General features: G+C 44.2%; 1 protein-coding gene across 9 annotated transcripts in view; it reads left to right on the forward strand.

Moving 5' to 3' along the window:
* Positions 1-23,222, forward strand: part of Sgms1 (sphingomyelin synthase 1) — a 261,385-nt gene that overhangs the window by 204,386 nt on the left and 33,777 nt on the right. For 8 of the 9 annotated variants that reach the window (XM_041661109.1, XM_041661108.1, XM_041661114.1 and 5 more), the window contains one exon: positions 19,327-20,165. In XM_041661109.1, coding sequence (XP_041517043.1) covers positions 19,543-20,165 — 623 coding nt within the window. In that variant the 5' untranslated portion in view covers positions 19,327-19,542. Of the gene's footprint in view, positions 1-9,664; positions 9,686-19,326; positions 20,166-23,222 lie in introns of those variants that run through there. The other variant, XM_041661116.1, reaches the window with a different exon arrangement.

The following is a 23,222-nucleotide window of genomic DNA, read 5'->3' on the forward strand; positions in this document are numbered from 1 at the left end:
GTAACCTACTTGTGCCACCACAGAGCCTGTGCTGGCCTACTGTGGGGGGATTATTTTCTTTCTGCTTGGCTTGTTTGCTGGTTCCTTTTTACAAAGAAAACATTTTTCTCAAGTGGTGAAATCAGACTTCTTACCTCACTGCTCTAACCCAGCCCCAGCTTGGCTGCAAACCAAACCCAGGGCCTTAAGCGCTTCCCACTGAGCTAAATTTTTCAGCCCCTTATTCCTGCATTTCTTAAGTGCATAACTTAGCAGTAGCTCCTTTCTCACTTCTGTAACAGAATGCCTGACTGAGACAACTTAAAGAGGAAGGTGGGAACCAGGACCAGGACATAACGCATAAGAACTCCCCCTCCAGTAGTTACTTCCCCTACAGCCCCCATTTCCTAAAGGCAGCCCCAGCAGGGACCAGCGGTAAATACAGGAGCCCGCAGAGGGCATGGCACATGCATGGCGTGGCAGTGGACCTTCACAGTGGCGAAGGACACAGTCCATTTGTAAAACTTGCATCATCTCAAACTGAAAACCGTCTACCTGTTTAGGTAATGAAGGAAAAGGGAGGGGTCCTCAATGCCAAAAGCAATTGAATCCGAAGTGAACTGAAAATCGTGACAGAAGAAACACAAAAGACTTGTCCTCCATCGTCCCTTCTTTCTGCTCTCTGCCCGCTCTTTCAGTGGTGCAGGAGAGACTGGGTGGTTCCCCCGTAGCAGAGAAGCCCCCAGCATCAACCGCAGCTCTCTTGCATTCAGAACGTGTTCCCCAGAGTGGCCCTGCAAACAGTGCTCTTAGGCCCTCCTACACCACAGGACTTAGTCTTAGTGTTTTGTTTATTTGTGTGTGTTCTGTGTGTCTGCGCGTGGAAGCCAGATGTCAGTGTCGAGGGTCTCTAGTGATCGCTCTCTGCTCTGTTTGAGACAGGGCCTGTGGCTGAACTTGAAGCTTATGCACGGTGCTGGTATTGTGAGCACAACCTACCACATCCGAATTCAGACTCAAGTCCTCCTGGTTGTGTGGCAAGCTCTTTACCAGCTGAGCGATACCCCCAAAGTCTCATTCTTAAATTCTCAGTTAAATATTTGTCTTCGTGTCCATTCATTTCAATAAAGAGAGCCAGCATATTTAACACCTTGAACAAAGCTTGCAGTGAATAAGAACATTTGTAAGTAAATCTTGGTATTGATGGTATGGCCAGGTGGTACAGTGATGTCTGCCTGGTCCATGTCTCAGTCCAGTGCAACCTTGGATAGCAACCAGGTGTGTGGCGGGGAGAGGGTGTAGGAGGCAACATGAAGGTTTCTACTCTTAGTCTTATGACCTAGACTAGCTTCTGGGGTGCAGATAAACTAAGAACATCAGACCTCTTTCTGGTCTAGGGTTTAGGGACCTGCTGCAAATTGGGCAGGCCAGGTCAGATTCTTTTCTGTGACTGGTGGTTGCTGTCTTTAATGACTTTTGCCACATTAGGAGAGGTTTCTTTTTCTTCCTCCTCCTCCTCTTCTTTCTCTCCCTCCTCCTCTTGTTCCTCTCATCTTCCTCCTTCCTTCTCCTTTTCTTCTTTCTTCTTCTAAGTCTATTTTCTAGAAACCAGAGTCCCCGTATCTAGGACAGGACCAGAAAGGTCTGTTTGTTGACTGTGGTAGGCCTTGGTTGCTGAGTCTTTCTGAGGAGCTTTGGGTGCTGGCACTTAGAAAACCTCGCGGGTTAGGAGTAAAGTTGCTGGCTCTTGGCCTGGGAGCTGCAGTACCAGCTGTGTTCTTAGAGGAAGCAGCCCAGCTTTCTCTTTCCTTCCTTCATGCCTTGCATCTGGTCCCAGCAGGATTGCCACAGGCCCCTAGCAATGTAGGCTTCCAAAGAGGAAGGAGTTCCAAGCAGGCAGGCTGTGGTAAGTCCACGGCAGCCTTGGCGCTGCTCCAGGAAACGGCTTCCATTTAAAGAGACTTGAGTTCTTAGGTAACTCTTGTTTTGTTTTTCTCTCTTTCTTCTTTCCTCCTGCCCTCTACTCCTTATTTTCAAAGAATAGGATCGTATATAGTGTAAGAAGGTAGAATTCTGTGTTGTCTCCTGTTGTCTTCCTCTCCTCCCACAGAGGATCTCTATGTTTCCAGAAATGTGTACATATATAGATGCAAGTGTGTGTGTCCACTTACCTGTGATAAGTGAATATACCTTGAAATGAACCCTGTGACATGTTGTTTTGTGCAGACACACTGCATTCATTACAATGACTAGTGTTCCATGAGGAAGGGTCCCACATCTACTGCTGGGCCACAGGGGGTGTAGTGCTTGAGGACATTCTCGGGCTGCGGTGCACGCCTTTAATTCCAGCACTTGGCAGGCAGAAACCAGGCAGATCTCTGTGAGTTCAAGGCCAGTCTGATCTGCAGAGCTAGTTTGAGGACAGGCTCCAAAGCTACAGAAAACCTTGTCTCGAAAAACAAAACAAACAAAAAACAAAAAAGCCGAAAAGATTTTTTGATTGTATATGCTTGTGCCTGTGCATGCATTGATGCATTGAGGTGTGTGCGTTCATTTTGAGACATGGTCTTACTATGTATCCTGACTGTTCTGGAAGTCACTTATGAACCTAGGCTAGCTCCCAGCTTCCCAGCCCCCTGCCTCAGCTGTCTAAGTGCTAGGATTATAGGTGTACCTTGCCATGCCCTGTGCTTCCGTGAGCATTTCTGAAGATCTGTCCTTGTGTTTTAATATTTCCCATAATCAGGAAATAGAAACTATGGAGCATAAGTATTATTAAAGAATTGGATGGATGGGGAGGGTCTCATTCTCAGTATTGGAGTGAGTTCCTGTCACACTCGGGTGTCCTGAGTTCTGTCCCAGCCATTCAGAAAAAGACTTTGGTAAACAGGTCTTGCCTTCCTCGTGCGATGTTTAGAACTGGCTGTTGCTTTCGTTTAAACTGAAGCCAGACTTACCTGCTTTTTCACACATTGGCTCCTTTTATTGCATGTGTCCAAGTGAGTGCCATGCTTCCTTAGCGCGGCTATGCTTTACTTACCGTCTGGGATGTGTAGTGATTTCATGGTCGGTGTTCAGTACACTCTGGGTTGTGGAAACCGTGGGGATGGTTTAACCCACATGCAGTGTGCTCTTCGGCCAGGCTTGTGGATGCTTGTTCAGTATATAGTAGCTCTTAGGTGGGAACTAAAGAAGTGAGAAGACGGGCTCACTTAGTAAGTGACATAGTAACAGCTCATTGCTTATGCTCTCCATTCATCCGATGTTCAAAGTCTTTTCTGGGCCAAGTGCTGTTCTCAGCTGAAAATTACATGCTCGTGTGGGCTTCTGATTAAAGTGTTCAGATTAGCAAATGAACGTGCGTTTCCTGGGGTTGTGAAACATTTCAGGCCTTGCTGCTGTCATTGACTGTGATAGAGCGACTGACCTGAGTCAGCTTTTCAGACATGTTGGTGTCAGAGCCTGCTTGCCTGCCAGTGGCCTGGTTATACAGAAGAACATGTAGTTTCCCGGCCAGATCGTTTAAAGCATGTAACTAGACTTACAATTCTTAGTTGTGTGTTTTGAATTTTAAGTAGAATTTGAAGCTCCCCTACTTCTCACCTCTTTCTGGTGTACTATTAATTAGAAATAATTGTTTTGTTGTCTTTATGGAATAAGAAATGTGAGGAAAGAAATCAGCAAGACCAGGGAAATGATTCCATCAGCCACATGAGAGACTCCTGTAGTGAGAATTCTAATTGGTCTTAATAATAAAGACCTGGAGTCAGATGCTAGCGGTGAAAGCCGAAAGATCAGAGAAGCAGAGCAGCAGCCACTAGTTCTTACATCTATGAAATCCTCAGACCGAATGGGGTATCCTGTCTCTACAAGTCCTCAAGACTGAGTGCCCTCTCTATGAAATCTCAAAATGAATCCTGAGCGCCTGTTTCCTCTGAGGCCTTATATTCCTCTCTCCACCCAGCATATCACTTCCTGTCTCCACCTTCCAGTGCTGGGATTAAAGGTGTAAGCCACCACCATTTGGTTCTGTTTCTCTTTTAGACTGATTCAATCTCATGTAGCCCAGGATAGCCTTTGACTCACAGAGATCAATCTGCCTCTACCTCCCGAGTGCTGACATTAAAGGTGTGTGCCACCACTGCCTGGCCTCACTGGCTAACTAGTGGCTAGCTCCACACTCTGATCTTCAGGCAAGCTTCATCTGTTAAAGCACAAACAAAATATCACCATGCTTTTCTAGGGCAAAGGTGGATGTGTAAACTGCAACAGAATGTGTGGATACAGATTGTAGGTTTATGAAGTATTACCTTGTTCCCGAATCATGGCCAAAAATTGTAATAAAGTAGAATCACCACAAATGTATCAAGAACTAGTATTGGCATGTCTTGGGAGAGGGGTCAGCATTTCAGGCAAAAGATATGGTTAAGGCTTTTAAGAAGGGAAGCTTATGTTGGATTATCCAGGTAAACCAAACTGCAATCATATGTGTCCTTATTGAGGGGCAGGGAAAGAGTTGGCACACAGGCAGTGTCAAGGCAAAGCAGATGGCTGATGATGACACCACAGGCTGAGGAGCATCCTGGGATGCCAGCAGGCAGCAGATGACGGGAGGGAGGCAGTGAGCAGATCTTTATGCAGAGCTGAATGGGGGGGTCAGGATTAGGATAACTGCACAGACACCTTGATTGTAGACTTCGGAGCCCCAGAAATCTGAGACACACGTGTACCAGTGACCACAATTTTCCAGTGTCACCTTGATGCGACGGAGATCCCACACTCTGTGCCTTCTGCTGTTTGAAGTGTGTGCTTTCTTGTGGCCTCAGTTTAATCTGGACAAGCTAATGCCTGCCTTCTGTCTGCCCACTGAGTTTCTCTCTCTACCATGCTGTTGTGGGGTGCACTGCTTGCTCCTCCAAAGCCCGTCTCCATTCTGTCTTGAAACAGGGCACATGCTACAGAATGGCTTGCTTGGAGCTGATTTCTTCAGTGGTGGCTTCATGCTTATTCTTTCCTCTTCTCTTTGAGCTATGGTCTTTCTGTGCAACCCAGGATGGCCTTAAACACATGAGCTGAAGCATTCCCCCCTTCAGCCCTCACAATATCTGGGTTTATACGCATGCACCATCATGCGAGACTAGTGCTTTAGTACTGTCTGGATCATGGGTGGTAAGACCTTCTAGTTGCTTCTGGTCCCGAGTTTCTCAAATTTTCTTATTCCAGTCTTTATGCTTCCATAGCTCCCCTTCCCAGTAGCCTCAGGCTGCAAAGATATTAAGTAAATAAAAATATGAAGCAGTAAAATAATATGAAAAGTGATAGTCAAGGAGTTTCAGTTGATGCAAAAGTTATTTGAACCAAACTATTGAGGCAAGGGAGTGACCTGAATCATAGGGATATCCGGGGAGGGGTATCCCCAAAGTTGCCTCAAGTGCAAAGACCCTGAAATAAGAGCCCGTGAGCACGCCCAGTACCTGTGAGACCTGCTGAGCTGGCTCGTGTAGTCAGTGGGATGGATGAGTCATGGCTGAATGAGAGAAGGGGAGATGTGGGAAATGAGGTAGCAGGGCCCAGAGCAAGGACACTGAGTGCCACTGAGAACTTAGGCTTTTCCTTGAAGGGCTGCAACCCACGGGGTTTGAACACAGAAGTGACCTTAAGGGGTCAAGGAGGAAAAGGGAGGTTTGCACAGTAGGCGCATCAGGGGCAGTTATACTTGAAGGTGAAGCTGATGGACAGATGGGCTCGCATAGGTTGAAGGAGTCTGGGAGATGTTGGGCACATATATATACAGAGGGTTTTGCCCCAGAAGAAGGTTTTTAAAAGAGCAGGAATTTGATTTGGGCATTTTCATCTAGTTAGGCAAAAACTGGTATATGTACCCCTGGGGCTCACAGGATGCCAGCAGCATTACTTTTGTACGCACTAGGTGCTTAGTAAATGGTTGGTTAGACTCTGATTCGTGATTTGGTTTTTACCATGCAGTGTAATCTTCAGTCTTTAGCTCCCCTGATGCTGGCTCTCTGAAAGACAAAAGTTCATTAAGTTTATAAATAGATATATTTGAGCTGTGCCTTAATGTAATGAATGTGACACTGGCCCTGCCAGAGCCTTCGGTAATCTCTTCCCTGAATGCTGATCAAGTCCCTTTAATGAATACGATATCCCTGTGGTGTGTACTGCACTCTCTAAATTAAGAACTCTCGGAGGAACGGAGACTCTCATGTTGGGTATATGGTATGACTTCTCTGCCATGTAAGTGAAATATGCTTTGTAATAGATACCCACAGGACTGCTACTCTGATTCTGTGGTAAGAAAGTAGTTCTCAGTGTAGTTTGAAGAGCCATTGTTGGCCGTCTTTACATGCTAAATTCTGCCTTCTTCTGTATGCCATCATAATTACTGACTGGTCTTAGTCTTTTTTCCAGTTTTGATCTTAAAGAGCGATACACACACACACACACACACACACACACACACATAACAAATGAAATCAAAATTTTCCCTTGGTTCTTCTTCACCTGTGGCATTTGGAAGCTAATTGCTTTATCTCCTCATATCTTCAGACCATTTGATGAGGTTCTGAAATGCTTTTGAGCTGCGCCCTTCTTGGGCTATGTTAACGTAATGCTATCTTTGTGCATGAGGTGGCTTTTATCTGATAGTTTGAATGCTAATGTAGGCAGACTAGAAAATCGAGCTTTGTGTGATCTAGATGCAGAAGCTCAATTTAGGACAGTGACACGGCAGCTTTCCAAAGCTGTGAGGTAAGGAATAGTTAGAGACCCGCCCGCCATCCTGGTGATGCCCTGCACTGCTCTGCCTGTGTTCTCGCTCTTCCTATCAGTATCTCCTTGCTGCATGTCTCTAAAGGATGCTGCAGTGTTCATACATAAACTGTTGGAAAGCATCCCTAAGATCCTACACCAGCCTGCATTTCCTGCTGTAATATCTCTCTGTTCCCCCTTCCTTTTTTCCTCCTTCCTCCTTTCTTCCATCCTTCCTTTCTCTTTCTTTTTTCCATTGCTGAAGACTAAGCTGAGGGCCTTGCAAACCCTAGGCAGTTGCTCAGCTACTGACCTGTATTCCCAGACTGTAAAATCTGATTCGGTAACACTGCTAAGGGGGATTTATGGAGCATTGAAAAGAGTGGGGGGTTATTTCCTGTAAGAGATGAATGTGCGTCCAATTGGGTAAATTTTGAGTGTTTTGTTTTTAATTCATTGCTGTTCAGGTACTCTATAAGTTTTGTGTTCTCTGTAACAAAGAATGAAAACTCAGGGACCCTTTCTGGGCCTTTCCTTTGGTCATTTCAGTGGAGCGCTTAGTTCCTTCTGTCAATTTTAGAAGTTAGGGTTGGTTGGTTTGTTTGTTTCTGGGAAAGGGGCTTGCTCCTGTTGGTAGAATGTTTGTCCAGCATACACAAAGGCATGGTTCAGTCTGCAGTACTTAAGGAACAAAAAACACCTGGATATTTTGACAAAGCCTGTAATCTTTTCAGTGAAGAAGGAGAAGCATGAGGACAAGAAGTTCAGAGTCATCCCCAGCTACATAAGGAGTTTGATGCCAGCCTGGGCTACTTGAGATCCTATCTCATTTAAAAAGAAAAGAAAAGGGAGTGATGAGGAGAAGGAAGAAGAAATAAATATTTCAATTCTTGAGCCCGCGATATAGTCCAGTGGGTGAAGATGCTTGCCCACCAAGCCTGATTGACCTGGGTTCCATACCCAGACCCACGGGTAGAAGAAGATAACCAATTCCTACGAGCTGTGCTATGATCCCCACGCATACCTATGGCATGCACATGCTTACACACACACAAACAAAATCATAAAGACGTATAATATCATTTTTTAAAGGAAAAAGCATTTAACCGAGCCCTGAACTGTTTTTTCGGCTGTTGGGGTCTGAGTGAGAATGGCCCCACTGGCTCATATTTCAGTGCTTAGTCACCAGGGAGTGGCACTATTTGAAAGGATCAGGAGGTGTGGCCTTGTTGGAGGAAGTGTATCACTGGGGGTGGGCTTTGAGGTTTCAGTAGTCCATGCCAAGTTCAGTGTCTTCTCTCTCTTTCTGTGGATCAACTTACAGCTCTCAGCTACCTGCATGCACGCTGCCCCAATAATAATGGATCAGACCTCTGAAACTGTAAGCAAGCCACCAAGCTTTCTTTCATAAAGGCTGTCTTGGTCATGGTGTCTCTTCACAGCAATAAAACAGTGAGTCAGACACCTGCTAAAGCAGATTTAAAAGCTAGAAATTGTGTAATTATGTTCTGCACACAGCTCTGAAGCAGTAACTGGAAATGGAGCAGGGTAGCACAGCATTGTGGCGGGACTCAGTCGTACTATGGCGGAAAGGGGCTTATGCGACATGTAGTGTGCCTTGTATTTTAAGAGCGAGATTTCAAAGATAGGAATCACAATCAGGGCTTGAGGGTGAGGGGCTTTGTACAGGCACAAAATGGAGACCATGGCAGAAGCGCCAGTGAAGTGTGGTGTTGCCTGAACCTTGGTGATTGAAACAGAAGTGAAGGGGTGGATTCCTGACCAGCTAAGCAAGCGCTTGGACTTTCATCAACACCATCTCTCATTTAGATGCTTCCTCTTCATCAACTCAGTTACCAAAGCGTAGCCTGTTTTGCTGTCTAATTGTTTTTTAACTAATGAGGTTGAACTTCTCTCTCTCTCTCTCTCTCTCTCTCTCTCTCTCTCTCTCTCTCTCTTTGTGGGGGAGTATGGCGGTGTATGTGTGTATGTTCCTATGATCCTTTGATCAAGCACCTAGCCTCATACACATTAACATATGTGTCTGTGTGTGCTTGTATGTGTGTGTTTTATATATGTATATGACTGGAAGAGTTACAGTCCCTGTTTATTTAAACTTTATCAGATTTTAAAGAGCGTCTCATATTTATGATCTATATCATTAAAAAAAAACAGTTTGTCCTGTGATGTTGCTTATCTTTTTACTTTTGGAGTGTTTTGTCTGTAACTTTAAAGCTGTGATTTATATAATTGTACCATCTATGTTAACAGTAGAGACTCTTAATGCTGTGGACTTGAGAAAGTGTTTATGCTTACTTTGAACTTCAGTTCTTTCCATGTGACACACCATAGTGATGGACACACAGGTCTTCCTAAGAGGACAGAGCTTGTTGGACCCAATGCAGAACAGCCTAGCCATACTTCTTCAGATCTCAGTCAGTAAAAGCAAAATCTTACCATACTATTTTATGAATGAGTTTTACAGCTTATATGTTTATAATTTAATTGTAATTCAGTAATCACCAACGATTGAAGTTCTCATTTTATTGCATTGAAATAAAGCTTATTAAAATTTTATATAAGACAAGGATGTATTTCTAGTGGAGCTCTTAGGGCTAATTTCTCTAGTAAATGGTGATCTCTGATATTTAGGCTTTTGTACTTCCTTGGGATCCTAGAAATTGTTTTGTGACATTGCAGGATAGCACAAATATTTAAAAATAGCCCTATTGCTAATGGTATGAACGTTGAAATCATGAGGGTATTGGGGAAAGAATGTCAGTTGGTGACTCAGAAAGCAGAGGCTGTCGTTCCCGGAGTTTCATTACCTAGTTGACTTCCTCTTAGAAGTGTTCTTTATAACCTGGTGGCGGCTGGCACAGCCTGTCATCTCCTTACTGCTGTGCTGCCTCCTGGTGGTATACACCTTCGCTCACAGGTAGAGCAACCTGATTGTGTGCTGTCTGGCTGCTTTGCATCGTGGGTAAGGCTCTCAGCTGAACTTTGATTTGCGTGTGTGTGTGTGTGTGTGTGTGTGTGTGTGTGTGTGTGTGTGTGTCTGTGTCTGTGTTTTAAACTGTTAGTTGAAAAAGAGGTTCAGAAAAAAGGGCCTTAGATGGTTTGGATTTCGAGGTCTTAGAACAAAGGTGTCACAGATAATTAGAGAGACATTGATGAATGCTTGCTTAGTTTTAGGGATTGCTGCCTGAAAAAGACACAAATGTGATGTGCTTGGGTGTGCAAAGGGAGAGGGAAACTTTTGTTTTCCTTGAAGTCCCCAATCCTGTTTTACCCCAGAAAAGAGAAGCGGGAGAGCTGCGTGCAGTGGCTCCCTGGGCATGGTGCTTCTGTGACCCCAGATGCAGGCACCCTGGACAAGGTGCTTCTCTGACTATGGATGCAGGCACGCTGAAGAGCCATTCATTCAGAGGTCCCCCCTGAATGTTCTCTGGTCTGAAAATAGTTTGAACTTAACCAGTTATCGAAGAAGCATTTGAAATGTAATTTGGGAGACACACTTGAACTTAATTTCTCCTAGCTGGGCCTGTGTATTGTTGCTAATTTTATGCCTGGTGTCAGTCCCCAGGGTCATGTCCTTTAAATGTGGCTTTCTCTGCTTCAGTGGGTCGAGTTTATAAGCATGGCATGGGAGACTTGCCTTGGTGACACAGGAAACTTGCAGCTAACTGACTAGTGGGTATTTCTGTTCCTCAGTGGCCAAGGGAAAGACTTCTATTAATTCGGAACTGGTTCTCTGCCTGCATCCGTTTGACGTGGGTGATCCTCACCTGAGGCAGAGCCTGCTTTAAGACAGCTGCTTTTATTATCTGTGGCAATGTGCTAATCGTGACACCGATTTCCAGAGTTCACAGGTTATTAACAGGGGTACTTCAGAGTCAGAACAATCATGTATTTGACAAAAAACAAAAAACCTATCTACATGTAGGTAGAAGAAGCTATCTTGGAGAAAAGTAATTTAGAAACCAAAATGTTTCCTCTTAAAGGACATTTTCATGGTATTTGAGGGAAGGGAGAGATATATTTGAAATCTGAACACCTTAGAAAATCCAGAGACAGTGCTTACTGTATGTTAAGCTATAAGATACACTCATGGTTTTGCTTTTAGATGTTGATAACACACAGTGAGCATGAATACTCTGGTTCCAATACCGGAGTCAAGGACGGGGATTGAGTGATGTGGGAGAAAATAGAGCCGCGGTGCAAAGCAGGATGGACCGCTTGTCTGTTATTTCTTTGCTCTCTCTCTTCCCTTGAGATAATTAATATGAAGTGGTAATAGTAGTATATATTTTCAGCTACTGTTTTGGAATGCTTGATGCTTGGATGCTTCCCGTCATGTTGGGCAAATTGTATTCCTTTTTCAGGTGTTTTTTTGTTTGTTTGTTTGTTTGTTTTTTGTTTTTGTTTTGTTGTTGTTGTTGTTGTTTTTATAGCCCTGGTTGTTGCTGTCCTGGAACTCACTCTGTAGACCAGGCTGGCCTCAAACACAGAGATCTCTCGGCTTTTGCCTCCTGAGTTCTGGTATTTCAGTTTTTTTGAGTGATTTTTATGATTATTTATACAATTTAAAAAGATATTTTTGATCTTCTTTTTTCCTTTTTGTGTTTTCTTGAGCAATGTCATGTGAGAAACCTTTTCTGCAGGATATAAAAGCACACCCACACACCAGCACAGAGTCTGCTCACTCCAAAAAGGGAGCCAATGACAGACTAACGTAACGATTGCCGCAGAGTCCAGGTTGGTGAACCGTGGTTGTTTTGTTTGTTTGGTTTTGGTTTTCAAGACAGTGTTTCTCTATGTAGCCCTGACTGTTTTAGAACTTTGGAAACCAGGGTAGAATTCCCAGAAATCCTCCTGCCTCTGCCTCTTGAGTGCTGGGATTAAACACATGTACCACAATGCCCTAGGATTAAAGGTGTATGCCACCACACCCAGCCAACCAGTGGGCTTTTATTGGGGATGCTAACTGGAGTCTGGGGTGAGAGGTTGCTTGCAGGAACAAGAGCTTCTCACCCGTAACTGCGTCATGAGGAAAGCCCACCCGAAGGGCTCAGGAAAGCTGCATCTCTGGGGCCCTAGGCATTGCACTCAGGACTGGTCAAAGCCATTCTAAGCAGCAGTTTACTGTTTCTGCCAAGTTCCATTCTTCCCAGACCCAAAAGCCAAGTTCCTGGTCTCACAACTGCTCGCCTCCAGGCCTCCAGTGCGCTACTGGGAAGGCTGTTGAAGGCTCTATGCGGATATCTGCCATAGAATCTGTACCGAAGCTTTGTGGTTTTGTTTGTTTGTTTGTTGTGGTGCTGGGAATTGAATTTAGGGCCTCACACATACCAGACAAGCACTTTACCACTGGGAATACACCACCTCTATATTTCCAGCTTTATAAGCCAGTTGGGTTTTTTCCACAGCCTTGGTTTACTTTTCTGACCTATTGAGAGCTATGCATATGCCTTTATAGTCCAACTAACAAGCCTGGTATCTAGGGATTTGAAGTCTTGATTTTTAAACAGAAGAATGGAAAGGCACAGAGTGAGTTTTGTTAGAAATGGAGAAGCTCTTCTGGCCGGACGACATCAGCATTGTACACATCTGCTCCTATGGGAGCTGCAGGTATCTGAAGCATTGCCTATGCTCTGACATTGTTCAGTGCCCCTAGAGTGAGCCCCCGTCTAAGAATGACAGATTAACCAGCAAGCAGGACAAGAACCCTGCTGGCTCCCAGCAGAGGCAGCTGGTCAGTTGAGTGGGAATAGATTCGCTCCAGTTTTAAGTGAGCTCTAAGAATCAAATCTCAAGGAAAGCTATAGTGATGAGTTTTCAGAGAGCTGTGTGTGCCGGGTTTCCCGTTAACAACCAGGGAAGAATTTCCAAGTGGTCCTTTCCATTTCCTGAAGTGGGAAGACACCACGGGACTCGGTGGTAGGCAGTTATAATTCTCCTGGCTTGTTTTCGCCCTGGACAGTGGGGGATATCAGCCTGGAATTTTGTTGTAGGTTTGGGCTTTAGTCTTATCGTTGCTGGTAGATTGGCTCACTTCTCAGTACTGTTTCTTCATATGTAGGGCTTGGGGTTGTGTCTGTAGATTCTAGTCATGTCTTCAAGCCCATTTCCTATTTCTGAAGAAAGCTGGTATACCTCTTTTCAGCCTTGCAGTGCGACCTTCAGATTTCAGAACAATTTACTTAGAAGAGCGACAAGATTTATTTTTTTTCTTTTCTAGGCAAGAGTAAAATGTGCTTATCAGAGAGATTTTAAGATACTGTGGGGGGAGGGAAGCAGAACATTATTTTATAATTCTGTTATTCTGGGACAACAGGAAGTTAACAAATAATACCTTGACTTTTATCCCATGGTATTTATCGTACATATATATTAACAAAATCGATACTCTGTTTTATAGCTGGCCTTCTCTTCATAAAATGGTAAATATCACTATAAATATAGAAATGTGCTGTAGTCGTTAGTGGGGACTTAGTCATGTATTGTATAATAAAATTTTTAATGTATTTCTAATTTTTTGTTGTACTAAATGATACTTTAGGATCTCTGATTACTGAATGTAGGAACACCTTATCATGAAATGCCTGGGTTGAGTGGACTGTGCTGGCGATGGGGTTCTCTGAAGTAGACAGAACCGTGGTTCATAGTACACGGTTGGCGTGACTGCTTTCTTGTCATTATGTCCTATTAGTTTTACCAACCCAAAGTCACCTCCACCCGGGGACATTGAAGGTTGCTATGTCCCACTGTAGTTCAAGCATTTGTGGGAGTAGAGAGTTAAACAAGGAGACCATTAGATAAACAGTTGGGCAGCCACTGAGGAGGAATTCTCTACAGATAGTGTGAAATCTAAGTGTTAAACTCAGTTAAATCCACAAGGTCGAGTGGAGGCGGAAAGATGTCCCCACATGCAGAACTTCTCAGAGCCGAAGTCTTCGCCGTCCGAGTAGACCAGAAGGCAGAGGTGTGTGTTTTGTAAAGCGAGCCCTCCGCAAAGCTCCACAAAGTAGGTCAGCATGCACTTAGCTGGAGGAGCTGCTTTCAGGAGGGATGATTTTCTCTGTGAACCAAAGCTGGATTGTGGGATTGTGAGCTCTGCATGCACTAGCAATTGAAAATAAAGGCCAGAGCAAAGGTTATAGCAGCTCAGAGGAATCTTCTAAAACTCCCCAGACTGTAGAAGTGAATGTGTAGCTCTTTCAGCCGGCATTGTTGCTCTATCTTTCACATGTAATTTCTAAACTCTTACTTAAATTAACTCTCGAAGAGCTAAATAAGAAAAGGTGCAGCCTACTAGGACTGCTTTGGGGGAAAAAAAACATTCCAGCAGATACCTAAATTGAACTCATGGAGAAGTAAGTATTCCATTGACTTAGGTGGTTAATTAGGTTATTATTGACATTTATGGAATGTTCTAGTAGATTCAGAAACCTTTCTCTAAACTTGAAGCTTTTGCAAAATGTCAGTTGTTTCATGGTAAAGTGATATGAATTAGTGATTTGGATTTCATTTTGCAACCAATTCCTAATTCTAGTCTTTTAGGGGAGATGTTATAGTGTTGTTACAGGTTTGTGAGATTAGGTCTTGCTAGGTAGCCCAGGCTGGCCCTAGGCTTGCCGTCCTCCTGCCTCAGACTCGAGTACTGAGACTGCTGGTGTGATGTTTTAGTTTTATGCCACTCTTAATTCTCACAGGCTTTTATTATCATAATGCTATTTTATTTCTAGACTTTTCCAGGTGACAGGCCATTTAATAGCTCCCTTTGAAGAAGTGTAAGCAAATACTCCTAAAAGATTTATTTTCTGATTTTGCCTGGTTGAGTCATCTTTGTATTTCCAGAATGATTGCTTTAGTTTATTTTTTTCTTCCGTGGAGATCTGGCTTTCATTATTAACTATAAATTCATTGTATAGTGGTGTGCCGTATCATTGAAAGGCTTTTATAGTATTAAAGACTAAAGTAACTATTTTAAGAATCTGAGTCCAGTTGAATTTTGTATAGTTATTTTTCACTTGGCAAAGACCAAATAGGAAGTCCTGCTGGGCTTGGACCCTGTAATGAACGTGTGCTCTGGTCTGCCTTCCGTTAATGGAGCTGCTGAGGACTGTAGATGCTGCGCTCCGGGCTTGAGGCCGTTGACTGTTGGGCAGCAGACACATTCTGCAAGCCCCTTGGTTGTAGAGCCGGTTCTTTCCTATGGATAAAATTTTAGACAAACCAAAATCTGACTCTACATTGTCTCTAAAAATTAGAGATGAGAGTTCCCATACCATCTCTGCCTCTTAAATTTTGGGATATTTCAGGAGGAAATGTTTATTTCTTTTTCATTCTTCTGTATTCCTCCCCCATGTTGTGCTATAAATCCAGTAAGCTGGGACGTGCGTGAGTTCAGCCTGGCTTTTCCAGATGATGATGGGTATTGCCCAAGATGACCTGTCTTCTAGGCCAAGCTGTAGAGATGTTTTGCCTGTCTCCATGTGGAAATCCTTCACTCCATCTCCACTGAGTGAGTGAGGCCAGGGGAGCAATGGCTCTCTCACTTCTGCGTCTCCAGCCAGGCCCTGGAGTCTCTGAACACACTGTTCGCAGTGGCTGTTAAAAAGCTAGGCCCCTGTCACTTCCCCAGAAATGACTTCTCCCAGTTTCCTAACTTGAGCATCAGCTGCAGACAAGCAGCACGTGCATGAGTGTTTTCAAGCTCACCTTAGAATAAAGGTTTGTTTCCTCATGAAGCTGGAAACGGTCTTTAGCCCTGTGTTGGAGCCATGGGACGTTAGAGATGCTATCTGAAAGGACAGCTTCTATAAGTATGTGAAGTGTCCCTATGGGCCCAGTTGGTCCCCGGAAAAGAAGGTAGGGCGTTCTTTAAAGAATAAGATGCTTGCTGGGCGGTGGTGGCACACGCCTTTAATCCCAGCACTCGGGAGGCAGAGGCAGGTGGATCTCTGTGAGTTCGAGGCCAGCCTGGTCTACAAGAGCTAGTTCCAGGACAGGAACCAAAAAGCTACGGAGAAACCCTGTCTCGAAAAATCAAAAAAAAAAAAAAAAAAAAAAAAAAGAGAATAAGATGCTTAATGAAGAAACCTGAGGCTTATATCCCTTTAATGTGACTGGATTCTCATCATGGCTGCAGCCTGTGGGAAGGTGGGTGAGATAGTTACTAGGCTTGGTTTCACTCGAAAGGACTGCCCTCACTAAGGCACCAGTGTTGGCTGCCTGACATGTTTATCCTGTAGAGAACCATCTGAGTGCTCTCCCACACAGACACGCCAGGAGGTTAGATTCTGTGTGTGTCACCAATGTTAGTGAGGAAGGGATTTGGGGGATGTGGAAAGGGCTGAGTGTAGAACTCTGAGGAGGGAAAGTATCCCAGATTGGAGGAAGTGCAGGATCTCTGTTCGGGAGGGAATGCCTTTTTAACCCTTGTTGGCTACAGAATAGAAGATGCTGGCCTATCTTGGAGCATATTTTGGAGAGTTCCTTTGGCTATCAAAAATGATTTGATGGATATGACTTTGCAAGATTCTTGTTCCTCTATTTGGTTGATGTTTGAAGTACTTGCTATGCCAGATAGATATTTAGCTCTATATTAAATTATCTCCCACAATTTGATTTGTTTCTGTTTTGAAGTTTGTTATCGCTCGGTAAGAAATGGTTTGTCTATTTCTCTATCAGAGAGAAGTGATAAATGTCTTGACCTTTGTATAGTCTGTGGTTCTGAGGGTTTCAGACACTGGCGCGCTTCCTGTGCTGGGTAAGAATTATGGGATGTGGGACTTAGGAGAAAGCCAGTGTCCTTCTCCCTTGGGCCTGAACATGAAGTCAAGGTTTTTCTTTAGCATCCTCTTGTAGATGTTGAGGGTTTCTCAAACAGTTACCCTAGATGTCCTGGGGAGTGTTTGAGGCCAGGCTGTGGGTCTCATGCTTAAGAGACAGGCCTCTGTCTTGTACAGCCTGTGCAGGGATTCGGGTTTATTATGCATGCCTTTGGCACTCAGGCCAAATTCACCGCAGTTGAGGTTCCCTGGAAATGGTTATGCATATGCAGAAGTCACATGGGCTTTCTCTCTGGAAAATGCTCATAATTTCCTTGACTGTCCAAGGTAGCTTAAAAGACATTTCAATATTAGTGACACTATTAGGCTTATTTTCCATTACAGTCTGCATGACGCTACGGATGTTCGTGAAGCTATTGGCCAGTTATTGACTGAGTGGCTTTTGAGCCCTGGGGACATGAAATGTGTGGCTGCTTGAAGTAGCTGCCTTTGTGAGGCACTCAGCTTCTGGGAACCTGCAGGTGCTTAGGTAGGAGAGAGTGAGGCAGGGGTGGGGAGTATCCAGCACCTCCAATACTTGGAAGGGACTGGGGTGTGTCCTTAAGGTTGGTACTACTGTTGGTGCTATAAGAAATCGGGAGGACACATGCTGTCTGTCCTCAGTCTAGAGTCAACTTGACGGTTTGATGTGAGACTGGAAAGAAAATGGATGGGCAGAGTAGGCAAGCTTTTGGAGGTCAATTTGAGAAGTCCACGTAAGCATTTTCTCTACTTGGGAATGCCTCAAATGTGTACCTTCCTAATGTGTGCACAGTGGGAAGAGCGCAGTGTGTGCTGAGTGTACTTGGTGGAAGAACTATCCTTTTAAGGCACAGTACACACTACCAGATACAGTTCCATAAGCGCATTCTTAGGAAAACAATGTCACTCATAATTTCCAGCTTTTAAACTTCTAGGGGTGTGGAGCGCCTTCTGTAGTTACCATAGCAATAATCATGTCAGAAAAAGTCCAGGTGGTAGAGTTTGTTGTAGCGGGAGATAAAGTGGACGAGCCTACTGCATAGGACTGATGATGATTTGAGACAGGATAAAAAGACATGTGCCCCACCAACCTCTTGAAAAGCTCAGCTGTTTCATCCGCTTTCATATATAGATTCAGTGATTGACAGCAACCCTCTGAAGGAAATATTTTATTGTTACTGCACCCAATTTAAAGAGAACAGGCTGAAGGTCAGACAGTGAGTCAAGCAGGAGAGATACCACCGCTTGCCACGTTTCATAGCTATGTGGCCTGCATATGAAATTGGGGCTTTTGCTTTGATCTTTCCTTATTTTTTTTTTAGTGATTGTTACAAAATTAGTATGCACTTATAAAAGAAATCAGTGGCAGAAAAACGGGAACCCTCGGAATCATCAAGCATAGCCTAGCTGGTCTTTGTTTTCTGCAGTACTGTGTGTTTTCTGCAGTACTGTGTGTTTACTGCAGTACTGTGTGTTTACTGCAGTACCGTGTGTTTTCTGCAGTACTGTGTGTTTTCTGCAGTACGATGCATTACTCAGGGCCTCTGGTTGCATCTGTTCTGTGTGTGCATCCTTCCCTTGGGGTCTTCACTAGAGCATAGGCCTTTGATTGTTACACCGCTGGTCAAGTATTTTAACGAACGCCGCCTGTCTTAGTTACGGTTTTTATTGCTATGAAGAGACACCATGACCATGGCAACTCTTATAAAGAAAACATTTAACTGAGGATGGCTCGTTTACAGTTTCAGAGGTTCAGTCCATTATGATCATGAAGGGGGCATGGCCGAGTGCAGGCGCAGACATGGTGCTGGAACTGAGAGCACTGCATCTCACAGACAACAGGAAAATGGCTAATTGTCACAGTGAGGGAAGCTTAAGAAAAAGAGACCTCCTAGCCATAGTGACACACTTCCTCCAACAAGGCCACACCTCCTAATAGTGCAGTTCCCTTTAGTGGCCATTTTCTTTTAAACCACCACAAATACATACATGGAACTTACATCCCCTCTATACATTCAACTATGGGCAAGACCTTTGACCTTTATAGGACACATTCCTCTTGTATAGATGAGCAGTGCATCAGATCCTCTTTTTTTAAATCATGGGGATCTACAGAAGTGTCGAGTGACTGAGGATAGAAAGATCACCTGAGCCTTGGCCCTGGGTTCTGCCTGTGTTGTGTCAACCAAGTCAGCCTCTGTGGTACTCTTTTCTGTATTAGGGCTCACACATGTTGGGAAAAAGTGACCTAGTAGCTTTTTTGGCAAGAAAAGAACAAAAAAGGCTTGTAAAGTTGGATTGGACCAGATGATCTTAAGACCAGCATTTCTCTGATTTTCTTCTGTGACACCAAAGTTGTCACATCCTGTGCACATTTTCAGCATTCCCCAGCAGAGAGACTGATGGAGTCAGCAAGGATGCCAGACTGTTTCCTGTGGTGTCATGGAAGTGTGTTAGGTACAGAGAGAACCAATGGTCTCTATTGAGCAGCGTCCAGAGTCTGTTGTGTTATTTTAATAAGTACTCCCTGGGAGATCCATCCACTGCTGTCCCTGACCGTACACATTTTCAGATTCAACTTAATGATCTTTCATGGAAGATTTAGACCAGGGAATCATTAAAACTTGAAACTAACACACTTGAAACAGTTTACCAATGACTGTCCTTCCATGGTTTGATTAATGTACCTCCAGCCTCTTTGCATTTTGAAGGAACTGATCTAGAAGTCCCGTGGTCCTAAACTTTTCTTTTCCTCCCACAGAAGGAAGAATCCTGTTCAGAAATGAGGCGAGTTAATGTTTGGACACCGCTCCATGACGAGTTTTAAACTGCCCTGACCACCTTGCCAACTGAGTCTCTGCTCATGAGACCCAACAAGATGACCCGACCCAGGAGGGATAGTGTCCTGCCTTATACGAACAGTGACTGCTGACGTCTGAGCGCAAATTGGGGGTGCTGCATCTTGTCTGCCAGTACCATGAAGGAAGTGGTTTATTGGTCACCCAAGAAGGTGGCAGACTGGCTGCTGGAGAATGCTATGCCAGAATACTGTGAACCTCTCGAGCATTTCACAGGCCAGGACTTGATCAACCTAACCCAAGAGGATTTCAAAAAGCCCCCACTGTGCCGAGTCTCATCTGACAACGGGCAGCGACTCTTAGACATGATTGAGACCCTGAAAATGGAGCACCATATTGAAGCACACAAGAATGGCCATGCCAACGGGCACCTCAGCGTTGGCGTCGACATTCCCGACCCCGATGACAGCTTCAGCATCAAGATTAAACCCAATGGAATGCCAAATGGGTATAGGAAAGAGATGATAAAGATTCCCATGCCAGAACCAGAGCGCTCCCAGTACCCCATGGAGTGGGGCAAGACTTTTCTGGCCTTTCTTTATGCACTTTCCTGTTTCGTCCTCACTACAGTGATGATCTCGGTCGTCCATGAACGAGTACCTCCTAAGGAGGTGCAGCCTCCACTACCGGACACATTTTTTGACCATTTTAACCGGGTGCAGTGGGCCTTTTCTATTTGCGAAATTAACGGCATGATCCTTGTAGGACTCTGGTTAATTCAGTGGCTGCTCTTAAAATACAAGTAAGTAGAGTAAACCATAGTCTTAAGATCCAGTGATGATGGGTCGGCATTTAGCTATCTAGTCATGGTTTGGAAATGAAATTTACCCAAGTATTGAAATCACAGCATATTGAATAATTTTGAAATGGGACTAACTAAAGCTTCTAGAGCTTTGAGAGAATATTGTATTTGTTTCCTGTTTGATACAGTTCCTCCAGAATTAAGACCATGACTGATGGCTGTCTGTTTTCAGATATCTTCAGAGAGTAAAGGCTGTTGAATTACGGGGGACAGGGGAGGTATGATAAAGCTACCTAGTCTTGGTTGGTGGTTACTCGGGTGAATTGACAATTGGAGGGTGAGCTGTGAGTGGTGGAATAGTTCCTCCTCATCCCCAGCCAGACCCAGAACCTTATCAGTATGTCCTCATAGTTTTTGACCCATAGATCAGACAGCTATTCTGTAATGACTTTGGTTGGGGAAAACTGATATCTCATTTAACTTAAGCAGGTAGAATGTAGTGGAACCTGTATGACATCTTATAGAATGTGTAGCACTTAAAGCAGTGGGTGGTTAAGTCTGTATTTGGTTTTAGTTGGATCCAAAGTGATTTTTATGTCCCAAGCTGTAATCACGGCAGGAATCTCCTAAAGTGAGCTATCTGCTTAGGTAAGTGTCTTTCCCTGGTTTTAATTCATTGCTCTTGTTCTTAGTGTCTCGGTTTTTTTCCCCCCTTAGTGGGACATCTTTGTGGCTTCCCTGTGGTAGTTGGGAATGACCATTTTCCCCTACCCACTGGACTGGGATCATCAGTAAGAGGTACCACTGTGCCCTGGCCACAGCCCAAGCTTGCTGCTGTTGCCCCTGGGGCACTGTAACCAAGTCCACATAGTGAGCAGGACCATGCCTGGGACCGAGGCCAGAACTGGGGCTGCTTCCCTACAGACCTGGAACTGTCACTCTGGGGCAGCTTCTGATGATGGAGCCACCAGCTGTTTTGAGTTTCTCTCTGGTAGACTGAGTTGCCTGAGCCGAACGATGGCTGGATATTAAATTGTCTTCCAAGATAATAAAATATGAAAATGCAGGTGGAGCATTTCTGTTCAGTTTGGCTCTGAGTGTTTTTCTGGTGTTGGATAAACTCTTTCTCAGTTCATGAAGTCAGGCGTCCACAAGTAGAAAGGGAAGGTTACCTGCTGACCTCATCAGGGAGACCATCTTCACTTTGGCAAAGTCACTGGCATAGCCAAGGGTTTACTTGGGGCTAGTTTGACAAATTTATAATCTAAGTAGAATTTGAAATGGAACTGATGGGCTCTGCTATCTAGTTGAAGAAAAAAAAAAAAATGTTGTTGCTTCAGCTTTGAGAGGAATTGGCTTCCGAGATAGCGATGTTTGGGATTCCTTGCATACATTCTGTTGACTGACAGCGTTAGTCCTGCTTCTTTTTGCCCTTTCTCCCTAAAAGCCTGAACCTGTTCCCCATGCTTCCTTCACAGAGGGAAGGGCAGCTCAAATTAAGCTTACTGGGGTTTTTTTGTTTTGTTTTGGTTTGGTTTTTTCCCCTTAAAATTTGTTTTTTCTCCAGTTCGCTTTCTGGCTTTTCACCAAAATTCGTACACACAGGCAAATCTATTGCCCCAGAATATAACTGAATAAGTCAGACTTACTGCAGAATTGAGGTGTTTTGTGATTCCAGTCTTTTTCTGAATGAACTTCCTACACACAGGACTAATTTCTACATGTTTTATTTTTCTAGCAGGGAATTTTCCCCAAATCTGTTTCTCTTTAAATTTTCTAATTTGGTATTCTCCTTGTACTTACTACCAATACTATAGTAATTTATTTATTTAAGTTGTTCAACAACAATAAACCACTTGGAACGCCTTCTACACAGCTAATTCCGTGCTGGAGTAGGCAGCCTGGGTTCTAGCCCCAGCTGTGACTTTGCATGCTAGGTGGCTTAGATGAACTTTTTCAACTCAGGAGCCTTGTTCCCCTCCCAGGAAAAATAACAGCTTCTCAGTCAAGGTTCCTGTTGTCCTAGAAAACTTTTAGGTTGGCTCTAACATTGCGGGTAAGCCACTGTGATGGGGTTGGAGTAGTCAGGTAACTAACTTGAATGCAGCCAGCTAAGGAGTCTTTACGGCCTTCACTCTAGTTTCTACCTTAGACTGTTGTCCTAAGCATCCCCCACCCTGACTGTCTGTGACCTCTCCCAGTGTATGTGGCAGTCCAGGCGTGGAAGAGGGGAGAGGTACGAACTGACAGAGCAGGATGTTTATGCTGATAACTGCCATGTCTGCTGTCATCACAAGGCTAACCCTTGGACACGCTACCCCCAACACCCACTCTCATTTCTAGCTAATTGGCTGTTGCTATGTGACAGTTTTATTTATGGACTGGTTTGAAAACATGGAGCTTTCTGCTTATGGCGTACTCTCCCTCCCTAACTTGCCTTGTTTTTGTGTTTCTTGTGAGTTTGGCCCATCTCTCCATCATCCACCAGCCGGATGGCTTACTATTAAGTTCCCAGCAAAGCCCAAATTTCCATCCCTGCCTCCCAAATTATTCTGACGTTAAGAATCCTGGATTCCTTAAAAAGACCCTCTATTCCTTTTCCCTTTGTACTTTCTAACATAAGATAAAAGATAAAGATGATGAAGAATTGAGAAGTAAGACCACTGGAATTTTGGGCAACATCTGCTGCCAATCAGTCCTTTAGCCAGACTTGTAGGGTTCTGAACACTTTGATTCTGAATTTGTGACATTCAGTTCTGTCTTATGTTGTATACAGTTGTCCTTCACTGTGAAAGTAGGTTCTGAACCTCTTTTTGGTTTTTAAAATTGTAAATAATGTTGTCTCCTCATTTAGAATTGGACTTTCAAGCCAGTGACTAGGAAAAATTCCCGGGAAATCTCTGCCTTTGTGTCAGACTTCACTGCAAACCAGGTACCCCTTGTTTTAAGAAAGCACCATAAAGAGTATTTGGAGCTCACAGACCGATGGAGCTGAGGCTCTCAGCTAACACGGTGTCACCCCTGTATGTTTCCTGTGGCCCTACCCTGTCAGGACAT

This window comes from Microtus oregoni, unplaced genomic scaffold (assembly GCF_018167655.1).
Source record: "Microtus oregoni isolate MIOR12 unplaced genomic scaffold, Mior012 000012F_ref0000307, whole genome shotgun sequence".
Classification (NCBI taxonomy): Eukaryota; Metazoa; Chordata; class Mammalia; order Rodentia; family Cricetidae; genus Microtus; species Microtus oregoni.